General features: G+C 42.1%; 1 protein-coding gene across 1 annotated transcript; it reads left to right on the top strand.

Moving 5' to 3' along the window:
* The first annotated feature begins 402 nt into the window (after positions 1-402).
* On the top strand, positions 403-13,417 carry LOC133632126 (zinc finger and SCAN domain-containing protein 20-like). Its single transcript, XM_062024366.1, has 3 exons — positions 403-754; positions 5,518-6,084; positions 13,025-13,417. The coding sequence occupies exons 1-3, from the start codon at positions 673-675 to the stop codon at positions 13,405-13,407; spliced, it is 1,032 nt and encodes a 343-aa protein (XP_061880350.1). The 5' UTR covers positions 403-672; the 3' UTR covers positions 13,408-13,417.
* The last annotated feature ends 2,186 nt before the right edge of the window (positions 13,418-15,603 follow it).

The raw sequence follows: 15,603 nt of genomic DNA, 5'->3' as shown, positions 1-15,603 counted from the left end.
TTTTTATCTCATAATTCTGACTTTTTATCTTACCATTATGACTTTTTATTTAATAATTTGGATTTTCTTATCTCACAATTCAGACTTTTTATCTCTTAATTTCCCTTTTTTTTTCAAGTCTCACAATTAAAAATGTCTTAGCTCATAATTATGCCTTTTATTTATCTTACAATTATGACTTTCTTGTGTAATAATTTTGAATATTTCATAGTTATGACTTTTTATCTCATAATTCAGACATTTATTTTACAATGATGACTTTGTACCTCATAATTTGGACTTTTTATTTCATCATTTTGACTTTTTATCTCATAACTAGGACTTTTGTTCAAATCTCACAATGGAGATTTCCTCATCTCCGATTTATGACTTTTCATCTTCCAACTTTTGGGCTATTTCTTCTTTTTAGTGCCTTTCAAGAGCTTTTTATCTTCTAATATTTCAAGGAACTTTTTCCCGCATCGCCCACAACGCGATGACGTCACAGCAAGCCACGCACAAGCCGGAAGTGTCCTGGCCGCGCTTGCGCGGTTTGTTGACAGACTCCTCAGCTCGTCCAACATGAACAAGAATGTCATGTTCTTATCTGCTTAAATAATCAACAAGAATGTTCTTATCTGCTTAAATAATCAACAAGAATGTTCTTTTCTGCTTAAATAAAGCTTCTATAACATGAACTCATCCAACATGAATGTTGCCGTCATCAACTCGTCCAACATGAACGTTGCCAGCAGTTCGGTGTCAACAACACGACGTAAGATTCTTTATTTCCTTCTTTTCTTGCACACTTTCTGACAACTTAGTAGCGAGCAGCTAGCTTAGTAGCAGCAGCTAACTTAGTAGCGAGCAGCTAACTTAGTAGCAGCAGCTAACTTAGCAGCAGCTAACTTAGTAGCAGCAGCTAACTTAGTAGTGAGCAGCCAACTTAGTAGCGAGCAGCTAGCTTAGTAGCAGCAGCTAACTTAGTAGCGAGCAGCTAACTTAGTAGCAGCAGCTAACTTAGCAGCAGCTAACTTAGCAGCAGCTAACTTAGTAGCAGCAGCTAACTTAGTAGCGAGCAGCCAACTTAGTAGCGAGCAGCTAACTTAGTAGCAGCAGCAGCTAACTTAGTAGCAGCAGCTAACTTAGTAGCGAGCAGCTAACTTAGTAGCAGCAGCTAACTTAGTAGTAGTAGTATATGTATGTTATTGTTATGTATGTGTGTGTGTATATGTATGTTATTGTTATGTGTGTGTGTGTATATGTATGTTATTGTTATGTATGTGTGTGTATATGTATGTTATTGTTATGTATGTGTGTGTGTATATGTATGTTATTGTTATGTATGTGTGTGTGTATATGTATGTCATTGTTATGTGTGTGTGTGTATATGTATGTTATTGTTATGTATGTGTGTGTATATGTATGTTATTGTTATGTATGTGTGTGTATATGTATGTTATTGTTATGTATGTGTGTGTATATGTATGTTATTGTTATGTATGTGTGTGTATGTATGTTATTGTTATGTGTGTGTATATATGTATGTTATTGTTATGTATGTGTGTGTATATGTATGTTATTATTATGTGTGTGTGTATATGTATGTTATTGTTATGTGTGTGTGTGTATATTTATGTTATTGTTATGTATGTGTGTGTATATGTATGTTATTGTTATGTATGTGTGTGTATATGTATGTTATTGTTATGTATGTGTGTGTGTATATGTATGTTATTGTTATGTATGTGTGTGTATGTATGTTACTGTTATGTATGTGTGTGTGTATATGTATGTCATTGTTATGTGTGTGTGTATATGTATGTTATTGTTATGTATGTGTGTGTATATGTATGTTATTGTTATGTATGTGTGTGTATATGTATGTTATTGTTATGTATGTGTGTTTATATGTATGTTATTGTTATGTGTGTGTGTACATGTATGTTATTGTTATGTGTGTGTGTACATGTATGTTATTGTTATGTGTGTGTGTATATGTATGTTATTGTTATGTGTGTGTGTATATGTATGTTATTGTTATGTATGTGTGTGTATATGTATGTTATTATTATGTGTGTGTGTATATGTATGTTATTGTTATGTGTGTGTGTGTATATGTATGTTATTGTTATGTATGTGTGTGTATATGTATGTTATTGTTTTGTATGTGTGTGTATATGTATGTTATTGTTATGTATGTGTGTGTGTATATGTATGTTATTGTTATATATGTGTGTGTGTGTACATGTATGTTATTGTTATGTATGTGTGTGTGTATATGTATGTCATTGTTATGTGTGTGTGTATATGTATGTTATTGTTATGTATGTGTGTGTATATGTATGTTATTGTTATGTATGTGTGTGTATATGTATGTTATTGTTATGTATGTGTGTGTATATGTATGTTATTGTTATGTGTGTGTGTACATGTATGTTATTGTTATGTGTGTGTGTACATGTATGTTATTGTTATGTGTGTGTGTATATGTATGTTATTGTTATGTGTGTGTGTATATGTATGTTATTGTTATGTGTGTGTATATGTATGTTATTGTTATGTATGTGTGTGTGTGTGTATATGTATGTTATTGTTATGTGTGTGTGTGTATATGTATGTTATTGTTATGTATGTGTGTGTATATGTATGTTATTGTTATGTATGTGTGTGTATATGTATGTTATTGTTATGTGTGTGTATATGTATGTTATTGTTATGTGTGTGTGTGTGTGTATATGTATGTTATTGTTATGTGTGTGTATATGTATGTTATTGTTATGTGTGTGTGTATATGTATGTTATTGTTATGTGTGTGTGTATATGTATGTTATTGTTATGTATGTGTGTGTATATGTATGTTATTGTTATGTATGTGTGTGTATATGTATGTTATTGTTATGTGTGTGTGTATATGTATGTTATTGTTATGTGTGTGTATATGTATGTTATTGTTCTGTGTGTGTATATGTATGTTATTGTTATGTATGTGTGTGTGTATATGTATGTTATTGTTATGTGTGTGTGTATATGTATGTTATTGTTATGTGTGTGTATATGTATGTTATTGTTATGTATGTGTGTGTGTGTGTATATGTATGTTATTGTTATGTGTGTGTGTGTATATGTATGTTATTGTTATGTATGTGTGTGTATATGTATGTTATTGTTATGTATGTGTGTGTATATGTATGTTATTGTTATGTGTGTGTATATGTATGTTATTGTTATGTGTGTGTGTGTGTGTATATGTATGTTATTGTTATGTGTGTGTATATGTATGTTATTGTTATGTGTGTGTGTATATGTATGTTATTGTTATGTGTGTGTGTATATGTATGTTATTGTTATGTATGTGTGTGTATATGTATGTTATTGTTATGTATGTGTGTGTATATGTATGTTATTGTTATGTGTGTGTGTATATGTATGTTATTGTTATGTGTGTGTATATGTATGTTATTGTTCTGTGTGTGTATATGTATGTTATTGTTATGTATGTGTGTGTGTATATGTATGTTATTGTTATGTGTGTGTGTGTATATGTATGTTATTGTTGTGTGTGTATATGTATGTTATTGTTATGTGTGTGTGTGTGTGTGTGTGTGTATATGTATGTTATTGTTATGTGTGTGTGTGTGTGTGTGTGTGTGTGTGTGTGTGTGTGTGTGTGTGTGTGTGTGTGTGTGTGTGTGTGTGTATGTATGTTATTGTTATTGTTATGTGTGTGTGTGTATATGTATGTTATTGTTATGTGTGTGTGTATATGTATGTTATTGTTATGTGTGTGTGTGTATATGTATGTTATTGTTATGTGTGTGTGTATATGTATGTTATTGTTATGTGTGTGTGTGTATATGTATGTTATTGTTATGTGTGTGTATATGTATGTTATTGTTATGTGTGTGTGTATATGTATGTTATTGTTATGTGTGTGTGTATATGTATGTTATTGTTATGTATGTGTGTGTATATGTATGTTATTGTTATGTGTGTGTGTGTATATGTATGTTATTGTTATGTGTGTGTGTGTATATGTATGTTATTGTTATGTATGTGTGTGTATATGTATGTTATTGTTATGCTTAGTATTCATGACTGCCTGCTGTTGCACTGATCAGCCTAGTGGTGGCACTACACTCACATCCATCACACACACACAGCTATTTTAAAGCAATGTTAAAAGGATAAAGCCATTGTTTACAAATGTTGGTAAATAAATAACCAGAAAATGTATATTTGGTTGTTTTCTTACTGTGCCGAAAATGAACCGAACCGTCACCTCTAAACCGAGGTACGTACCAAACCCAAATTTGTGTGTACCGTTACACCCTTAGTTAGCCATGTTAGCTTAAGTGACATACTTTTTTATGAAGCTAGTTAGCCCTTGTGTTAGCTTGAGTGACATCATGAATATGACTTGGAAGCACCCAGCCAAGAATGTGGGTGTGATGGAATGATGGTGACCCAAAGATGAAATGTAAGGTGTGATGGAATGATGGTGACTCAAAGATGAAATGTAAGGTGTGATGGAATGATGGTGACCCAAAGATGAAATGTAAGGTGTGATGGAATGATGGTGACCCAAAGATGAAATGTAAGGTGTGATGGAATGATGGTGACTCAAAGATGAAATGTAAGGTGTGATGGAATGATGGTGACCCAAAGATGAAATGTAAGGTGTGATGGAATGATGGTGACCCAAAGATGAAATGTAAGGTGTGATGGAATGATGGTGACCCAAAGATGAAATGTAAGGTGTGATGGAATGATGGTGACCCAAAGATGAAATGTAAGGTGTGATGTAATGATGGTGACCCAAAGATGAAATGTAAGGTGTGATGGAATGATGGTGACCCAAAGATGAAATGTAAGGTGTGATGGAATGATGGTGACCCAAAGATGAAATGTAAGGTGTGATGGAATGATGGTGACCCAAAGATGAAATGTAAGGTGTGATGGAATGATGGTGACTCAAAGATGAAATGTAAGGTGTGATGGAATGATGGTGACCCAAAGATGAAATGTAAGGTGTGATGGAATGATGGTGACTCAAAGATGAAATGTAAGGTGTGATGGAATGATGGTGACCCAAAGATGAAATGTAAGGTGTGATGGAATGATGGTGACTCAAAGATGAAATGTAAGGTGTGATGGAATGATGGTGACTCAAAGATGAAATGTAAGGTGTGATGGAATGATGGTGACCCAAAGATGAAATGTAAGGTGTGATGGAATGATGGTGACCCAAAGATGAAATGTAAGGTGTGATGGAATGATGGTGACTCAAAGATGAAATGTAAGGTGTGATGGAATGATGGTGACCCAAAGATGAAATGTAAGGTGTGATGGAATGATGGTGACCCAAAGATGAAATGTAAGGTGTGATGGAATGATGGTGACCCAAAGATGAAATGTAAGGTGTGATGGAATGATGGTGACTCAAAGATGAAATGTAAGGTGTGATGGAATGATGGTGACTCAAAGATGAAATGTAAGGTGTGACCCAAAGTAAGGTGGTCATTGGTTGTGTGCCAGGTAAGCGTGAGGCGGAGCGCTCGGTCAACTGGACGGTGGAGGAGACTCAGGTGCTGCTGTGCGCCTGGAGCGACGAGCGCGTCCAGAAGAGTCTGTCGGAAAACCTGCGCAACCGCCACGTGTTCAAGCACCTGTCGGCCCGCATGAGCGACATGGGCTTCTGCCGCAGTCCTCACCAGTGCCGCCTGCGCGTCAAGACCCTGAAGGCCAACTACGTGCGCGCCAAGCTGCAGAGGAGCGCCCACAGCTCCCAGCTCTGCAACTTCAAGTACTTCCAGGAGATGGACGCCGTGTTGGGGAGGAGGGCTGACCTGTCTGCTCCGGACCCCGCAGACAGGACGGTGGGGTCTTTCGTCGGGCGTTACCTCGGTTCTTCGGGGATCGCCGCCGAAGAACATTTCAGTTCTTCAGAGGAGCGAGGAGGCCGGCAGATGTGGCCGCTGGACTTTCAAGTCAAGCTGGAGAACGAAGACGATTCCGAGTTCAGCGACATGGGATTCATGCAGGGACTGGGAGAGGGACCACCCCAGGGTTTTGTGGGATCCAGCATCCATCCTGAGCCTGTCGGTAAGTCCACTTTGCTTTCAAATCTCTTTTCCTGCCATAAGATGGTAAAAACTGCTCTAACCATGTAGTTTCCTGGACTATAGAGTGCACTGGACTATGAGTCACACCCATTAAACTTGAATGTTTATCCATATCTCAGCCACACTGGACTATAAGTCATACCCATTAAACTACTTGAATGTTTATCCATATCTCAGCCACACTGGACTATAAGTCATACCCATTAAACTTGAATGTTTATCCATATCTCAGCCACACTGGACTATAAGTCATACCCATTAAACTACTTGAATGTTTATCCATATCTCAGCCACACTGGACTATAAGTCACACCCATTAAACTACTTGAATGTTTATCCATATCTCAGCCACACTGGACTATAAGTCATACCCATTAAACTTGAATGTTTATCCATATCTCAGCCACACTGGACTATAAGTCACACCCATTAAACTACTTGAATGTTTATCCATATCTCAGCCACACTGGACTATAAGTCATACCCATTAAACTTGAATGTTTATCCATATCTCAGCCACACTGGACTATAAGTCATACCCATTAAACTTGAATGTTTATCCATATCTCAGCCACACTGGACTATAAGTCACACCCATTAAACTACTTGAATGTTTATCCATATCTCAGCCACACTGGACTATAAGTCATACCCATTAAACTACTTGAATGTTTATCCATATCTCAGCCACACTGGACTATAAGTCATACCCATTAAACTACTTGAATGTTTATCCATATCTCAGCCACACTGGACTATAAGTCATACCCATTAAACTACTTGAATGTTTATCCATATCTCAGCCACACTGGACTATAAGTCATACCCATTAAACTACTTGAATGTTTATCCATATCTCAGCCACACTGGACTATAAGTCACACCCATTAAAGTTTAATATTTATCCATATCTCAGCCACACTGGACTATAAGTCACACCCATTAAACTACTTGAATGTTTATCCATATCTCAGCCACACTGGACTATAAGTCATACCCATTAAACTACTTGAATGTTTATCCATATCTCAGCCACACTGGACTATAAGTCATACCCATTAAACTTGAATGTTTATCCATATCTCAGCCACACTGGACTATAAGTCACACCCATTAAAGTTGAATGTTTATCCATATCTCAGCCACACTGGACTATAAGTCACACCCATTAAACTACTTGAATGTTTATCCATATCTCAGCCACACTGGACTATAAGTCACACCCATTAAAGTTGAATGTTTATCCATATCTCAGCCACACTGGACTATAAGTCACACCCATTAAACTACTTGAATGTTTATCCATATCTCAGCCACACTGGACTATAAGTCACACCCATTAAACTACTTGAATGTTTATCCATATCTCAGCCACACTGGACTATAAGTCACACCCATTAAACTACTTGAATGTTTATCCATATCTCAGCCACACTGGACTATAAGTCACACCCATTAAAGTTTTTACAGGGGAGAGAAGAAACCATTACAAATGTAAGAAAATAAAGCAAAACAATGTCATGAGAAAAAAGTGAAATGTTGGAAGTAATAATCATTTATTAACAGAGGTATGTTTTTAGCATTGTAATACAACATGAACTTGACTTGCTAGACTCTTTGTAAACAACCAGCATGAACTAAGGACTACTTCAAGGCTAATAATAGAGAACAGAGATGATGATGTGAGCATGACTTAGTACTTGTTACTTAGTACTTGTTACTTAGTACTTGTCTCTGTGAGCTCCATCTTCACACTTTATTTAAAAGGTTCTATTGGGCCTGTATGAGATGCTAGGAAGGTGGCAGGAGACTGAGGGCAACATTGTGTGTGTGTGTGTGTGTGTGTGTGTGTGTGTGTGTGTGTGTGTGTGTGTGTGTGTGTGTGTGTGTGTGTGTGTGTGTGTGTGTGTGTGTGTGTGTGTGTGTGTGTGTGTGTGTGTGTGTGTGTGTGTGAGTGCTCGCGCACAGGGTGCGTGTGATGCGTCAGTGCGTTAGATTTGTGGCAGAAGTGCTTGTAGTTAGTGCATGCTGCCCCTGCTTGCACTCTCTGCTTACAGATATCGCCGCCAGCTAGCCCCTGGGTGGGTGAAAAGAGGAGCCGAGTGCGTAAGCCTCCTCCTGCTGGTACAAAGCCTCTCCACCACCAAGACCCCTGTGGTGCCTCCTCGTGGCCACACACGGTAAATCCCGGACCCAATTTAAGATCAACCTGCTCACTCACCAATGCATCTACGGCAACGGCCCCTCCTACCTCAAGGACCTAGTTTCCCCTCAACCCCCTACCCGCAGCCTCCGCTCCTCAAACACTAACCTCCTCAAACCCATCAGGACAAAGTTACAATCTATGGGCCGCCGGGCTTTCTGCTCGACCGCTCCCGAACTTTGGAACGCTCTCCCCGACCATCTTAGAGCACCACAGTCGGTCGACCATTTTAAGAAGGGACTAAAAACCCACCTTTTTAGCACAGCTTTTATCTAATTTCTCTGCCTTCTTGTTTTTAAATGCGCTGCTTGCTTATCTGTTTTTTTTATCCAGTGCTTTCAGGCTCTTATTTCTACTTTATCTATGTTTCTGTTTTATCTAGTGTGTGTCATGATTCATTTCTATTTTAATTTTTTATTATATATTCTTACTTTCTATTTTTATTTTTAATACTTTGTAGCACTTTGAGATTTTAACAAATGTAAAGTGCGTAACAAATGCAATTCATTATTATTATTATTATTAAACTGCGTCTTTGTGGACACAGGCAAAACTGTAGGGGATCTCGGAGCAGCAGTGGGCCCCAGAGGCGAGGCGTGCAGGCCCACCAGTGTGTGGACACGCCCTGGCGTCCGCCAACCACTGCCCAATCTATGGGTTAAATAGATATAAGACCTCAACGGTGGAAGTGGCGGAGGATGACACTGCATGTCACAACAGCACTGAAGGCGGATGAAGGCTGCAACAGAGGGTGGTCTCCAGTCGTCATGGATCCATGCCACTGGATCAAGGCCCCTCTCTGCCAAGGACCGTGTGGTGGCTGCAGGTGCATCAGTCTCCCCACGCTAAAAGACGTCACGCGCAGGCGTCCTCCCGAATGGGAACCCATCCATTTTACATCCCGGATACTTCAAAGTCCTTTGGCGACCGGGAAGTGGTAACGGGGGCAGGACAGTGAAGTCTGGCAGTCCCTAGCCACAACCTGGCACACAGGCGGTGGGTGTTAGATTCAGTCGTTAAGCTCATGGACTGAGGCAGAAGAGCTTCTCGGCAGCTGCACCCATGACTGAGCAGCCCTATTCAGGATCCACTCTGCTCACCCCAGTAGGGGAGGGGGTTAGAAAAGGTACCCTAAAAATAGCCTGCCTCGCAACATCCTGTCTGGAATACCGCATCCAGAGGGATCACCACCACGCGGTCAGAAACAAAGAGAACAAAGAAAACACAAACTACACATTGGAGCCTGGAACGTGCGAACCCTCACGGACAACCAAACCAGCGATCGACCTGAAAGGCGAACTGCCATCATCTCCAGAGAGCTAAGGAAGTTCCACATCGACATCGCAGCACTCTCCGAGACCCGACTGGCCGATGAAGGGCAGCTGAAGGAAGAAAAAGGCGGATATACTTTCTTTTGGAAAGGAAAGCCTGCAAATGAGCCACGAATCCACGGTGTGGGTTTTGCTATTAAGAACTGCCTCATCAACCACCTCCATGAACTCCCTGTGGGCATCAACAAGCGCCTAATGACCTTACGCCTTATGCTTGCTAGCAGTCATATGGCCACGGTCGTTAGTGCCTATGTACCAACCCTTGATGCACAGGATGAAGTTAAGGAGGCCTTTTACGCTGACCTGGACAAAGTTCTATCTGAGGTCCCCAAGGAGGACAAGTTAATCCTGGTCGGAGACTTCAACGCCAGAGTGGGAAGAAACCACCACCTATGGAGGGGTACACTGGGGAGAGAAGGGGTCGGAAATACAAACTCAAATGGCACACTACTGCTAACTAAGTGCTCGGAGCACAACCTGGTCATCACCAACACACTTTTCCGTCAGAAAACCAAGTTCAAAACATCATGGATGCACCCTCGCTCCAAACTGTGGCATCTCATTGACTACGTCATTGTCCGCTCTAAAGACCGTCGCGACGTCCTAAACACCAGAGCAATGACCAGTGCAGATGACTGCTGGACCGACCACCGCCTCATTCGCTCCATCATGTCCATCCGCTTAATGCGGAAAAGACGGATGCAGAAAAGACAGTGCCGGCCAAGAATCAACATCGAGCTGTTGAGTGACACCACCTACCAACAACAGCTGCAGGAGGCCTTTAGCGCAGCGTTGCCCAAACAGTACCCAGAGGATACGGAAACACACTGGAGCACACTTTCGACTGCCATAATGAAATCCTGCAAAAATATCCTTGGTCTCAAAAAGCGGAGACATCAAGACTGGTTTGATGAGAACGACACTGAAATCCAGCAACTAATTAACAACAAGCGGCAAGCTTTCATCACTTGGCAAAACAACATCCACTGCAAAGTGAAAAGAGTAGCCCACGCCAAAGCGAAGGCAGCTGTCCAAACACAGGTTAGGAAACTGAATAACCAGTGGTGGACAACAAAGGCTCTGGAGATCGAGCAGCTCGCTGACTCTGGAGACACTAGAGGCTTCTTCGATGCCACAAGAGTGGTGTATGGTCCCAGCCACCGCTGCCTAACCCCCCTTCGCTCAAAGGATGGTCTGCTGCTGCTGAAGGACAAGGACGCAATTTCAAACAGGTGGAAAGAACACTATGAGGACCTCTTAAACAGGGACACTATACCTGAGATGGAGGCTCTTGACCAACTCCCACAACAACCCACAGATGAAAGCATGGGAGAACCACCTACCTTGGATGAGCTGCAGGATGCCATTGGGAAGATGAGGAACAACAAGGCTGCTGGGCCCGACGGCATTCCAGCAGAGGTCCTGAAGAAAGGCGGACCCGATCTTACCAAGCACATCCATGCCCTGCTTCTCAAAATATGGGAAGAAGAGGAAATCCCTGCACAGCTCAGAGATGCCCTAATTGTCTCCATATTTAAGAAAGGAGACAAGGCAGACTGTGGGAATTACCGTGGCATCTCTCTCCTGTCCACCACAGGGAAAGCCCTCGCTCGGGTTTTGGCCAACAGACTCACCCCCCTGTCAGAAAGCGTGCTTCCTGAGTCTCAGAGTGGATTTCGCCCAAGCAGAGGCACCACAGACATGATTTTCATCGCACGACAACTGCAAGAAAAATGCCGGGAACAAAATCAATCACTATACATGGCCTTCATAGACCTCACCAAAGCCTTCGACTCGGTTAACCGTCAGGCCCTTTGGCTGGTTCTGTCCAAGATTGGCTGCCCAGATAAATACATCCGGGTACTGCGACTACTGAGGCATGATAACATGTCAGCCACAGTGCTCAGTGGCAGTGGAGATGAAACGGAACCCTTTAGTGTAGACACAGGTGTAAAACAGGGATGTGTCATCGCTCCAACACTATTTTCCATTTTTGTTGCTACTATCCTCCATCTCACAAACATACATCTGCCCCAGGGAGTCGAAATAATGTACAGAACCGACGGTCAACTCCTCAACATCAACCGTTTCAGGGCTAAAGGTCAAACCACCACCATATCCATCATGGAGCTGCAGTATGCAGACGATAATGCCCTCGTAGCCCTCTCAGAAGAGGACCTACAGTGCACTCTGTCTGCTTTTGCGAAGGCATACAAACAGCTTGGTCTTGCCATCAATATAAAGAAAACCCAAATCCTCCACCAATCACCACCAAACAGTAGTGCGCCTGTCCTGCCCCCAAACCTCTCAATTGACAAAATCCGACTGGAAAATGTGGACCACTTCCCATATCTCGGGAGCTTCCTGTCATCTAAAGCTGTCATTGACGATGAAATTCACCATCGCCTCAGCTGTGCCAGTGGGGCCTTCTCAAGGCTGAGGAAGCGAGTCTTCGAGAACCGTGACCTCCAAGCAAAGACCAAAATCATGGTCTACAAAGCAGTCGTGCTCCCCACCCTTCTGTATGGGTCAGAAGCCTGGACCACCTACAGCAGGCACTTAAAGGCACTCGAGACCTACCATCATAGATGTCTCAGGAAAATTCTCAGGATCAGCTGGGAGGACCGACGCACCAACACCAGCATCCTGGAGGAGGCTGGCTTGCCCACCATCACTGCCACGATTGCCCAAAACCAACTCAGATGGACGGGCCATGTAGTCCGCATGCCTGACTCTCGCCTCCCAAAACAAGTCCTTTATTCCCAGCTTGTTGAAGGGAAACGGGCCCCGGGAGGTCAAAAGAAGAGATTTAAGGATAACATCAAGGCAAACCTGACAAAGTATCGCATAGACCTTAAGTCTTGGGAAGTCAAGGCAACAGACAGGACGATGTGGAGAAACCTTGTCCGTGAGGGTGCCGCGCAATATAATGACGACCTCCGCCATGCTGCACAAGACAAGCTCAGACTAAGAAAGGTGAGAGCATCCACCAAACAGGCCCAACCCAAACCCACCACCACTACATTCCCTTGTCCACATTGCCCCAGAATAATCGGGTCCAGAATCGGCCTCTACGCCCACCTGAAGACCCACAAGGACCAGTAAGGAGGACAGTCATACTCGACCACGAGTGACCGCCGATGATGATGATGATGGTGTGTGTGTGTGTGTGTGTGTGTGTGTGTGTGTGTGTGTGTGTGTGTGTGTGTGTGTGTGTGTGTGTGTGTGTGTGTGTGTGTGTGTGTGTGTGTGTGTGTGTGTGTGTGTGTGTGTGTGTGTGCTCCATATTCACACTTTATTTAAAAGGTTCTAGTCGGGCCTGTATGAGATGCTAGGAAAGTGGCAGGAGACTGAGGGCAACATTGTGTGTGTGTGCTCCATCACAGCTCCGCCCGTGGACATTGTGAGCTCGCCCTCGCCCGCACATCCTCCGGCGTCCTCGCCCGAGGCTTCCACGCCGCCTGGCGCCGAGGGCGTGCGCCCGGAAGCGGTCCTGGCTCACCTGTCGCGGTGTTTCCGGCAGCTGGTGTCGGAGACTCGGGGCCTGCTGGTGCAGCTGGACCAGCAGAGGCAGGATCAGGCCCGCTGGCACCAAGACCTCCTGAGCCAGTGGGCGCAGCGCGAGGAGCGGCGGCAGAGGGAGGCGGCGGAGAGGGAGGAGCGGCGGGAGAAGGCCCACATGGAGCATCAGGTCCGGGTCCTGGAGCTCCTCACCAGCCTGGCCAGAGAACAAGGTGGCAGAGCACAGGAGCACAAAGATGCCAAGTAGGACCTCATCTTCACTTCCTGTCACTGTCATCTTCCTGTCTTCATTCATCACTTCCTGTCACTGTCATCTTCCTGTCTTCATTCATCACTTCCTGTCACTGTCATCTTCCTGTCTTCATTCATCACTTCCTGTCACTGTCATCTTCCTGTCTTCATTCATCACTTCCTGTCACTGTCATCTTCCTGTCTTCATTCATCACTTCCTGTCACTGTCATCTTCCTGTCTTCATTCATCACTTCCTGTCACTGTCATCTTCCTGTCTTCATTCATCACTTCCTGTCACTGTCATCTTCCTGTCTTCATTCATCACTTCCTGTCACTGTCATCTTCCTGTCTTCATTCATCACTTCCTGTCACTGTCATCTTCCTGTCTTCATTCATCACTTCCTGTCACTGTCATCTTACACTCTTCATTCATCACTTCCTGTCACTGTCATCTTCCTGTCTTCATTCATCACTTCCTGTCACTGTCATCTTCCTGTCTTCATTCATCACTTCCTGTCACTGTCATCTTACACTCTTCATTCATCACTTCCTGTCACTGTCATCTTCCTGTCTTCATTCATCACTTCCTGTCACTGTCATCTTCCTGTCTTCATTCATCACTTCCTGTCACTGTCATCTTCCTGTCTTCATTCATCACTTCCTGTCACTGTCATCTTACACTCTTCATTCATCACTTCCTGTCACTGTCATCTTCCTGTCTTCATTCATCACTTCCTGTCACTGTCATCTTACACTCTTCATTCATCACTTCCTGTCACTGTCATCTTCCTGTCTTCATTCATCACTTCCTGTCACTGTCATCTTCCTGTCTTCATTCATCACTTCCTGTCACTGTCATCTTACACTCTTCATTCATCACTTCCTGTCACTGTCATCTTCCTGTCTTCATTCATCACTTCCTGTCACTGTCATCTTCCTGTCTTCATTCATCACTTCCTGTCACTGTCATCTTACACTCTTCATTCATCACTTCCTGTCACTGTCATCTTCCTGTCTTCATTCATCACTTCCTGTCACTGTCATCTTCCACTCTTCATTCATCACTTCCTGTCACTGTCATCTTCCTGTCTTCATTCATCACTTCCTGTCACTGTCATCTTACACTCTTCATTCATCACTTCCTGTCACTGTCATCTTCCTGTCTTCATTCATCACTTCCTGTCACTGTCATCTTACACTCTTCATTCATCACTTCCTGTCACTGTCATCTTCCTGTCTTCATTCATCACTTCCTGTCACTGTCATGTTCCAGTCTTCATTCATCACTTCCTGTCACTGTCATGTTCCAGTCTTGATTAATCACAAGAGCATTGACTTCCTGTCACTGGGCCTGGTCCCACAGAGCATCAGTCAGCTCATGTTCCAGTCTTGATTAATCACAAGAGCATTCATGGCTTTCAGCGGCCTTTGAAAAGATGACATTCAACAATAATCATCCTTTTCTTCATATTATTATTATTCATATTTCATGGCTTTTGTGTGCTTACAATATATTATTATTCAACTTGCTATGCTAAAGTGGAGACAAGTTGGTTGCATTTGAAAAGCATTATTATTATTATTATTATTATTATTATTATTATTATTATTATGACGTGTTTTCATTCGCTCTCCAATAATAACAAAGTCAATGTTTATTTAATATATGCAAATTGTGTTATCTCTGGTGACCTTTGAACTGGGACCAACATTAAAACTAGATCTGATGTGACTTGTGCTCCTCTTTTGTCCTCTTCTAACACTTCCTGTTACATACAACATGGCAACTTAAACACTTCCTGTCAAATACTAAATAAATACATGTGAAGTAAAACACTTCCTGTAAAGTAACAATAAATGGGAAGTAAAACACTTCCTGTAGAATAAAAAAATAAATAAATGTGAAGTAAAACACTTCCTGTAAAATAAAAATAATAATAAATACATGTAAAATAAAAAACTTCTGGTACGCTTAATGAAGCTTCCATGACGGCCCCAGCTTGACCCTGGAACTCTTTATTTGTGTTTGCATTGTTTCCTGTGGGAACAAATAACTCTTTATTTGTGTTTGCATTGTTTCCTGTGGGAACAAATAACTCTTTATTTGTGTTTGCATTGTTTCCTGTGGGAACAAATAGTTTGAAACAAACGAGAGGTTGACCAACAAACAATTATTACCTTTTGGAAATTGAACGACACACAAACGTGCTT

This window comes from Entelurus aequoreus, linkage group LG17 (genome assembly GCF_033978785.1).
Source record: "Entelurus aequoreus isolate RoL-2023_Sb linkage group LG17, RoL_Eaeq_v1.1, whole genome shotgun sequence".
NCBI classification, from domain to species: Eukaryota; Metazoa; Chordata; class Actinopteri; order Syngnathiformes; family Syngnathidae; genus Entelurus; species Entelurus aequoreus.
Note: the sequence above shows the minus strand (reverse complement) of the source record. Positions and strands in the feature narration are given on the sequence as shown.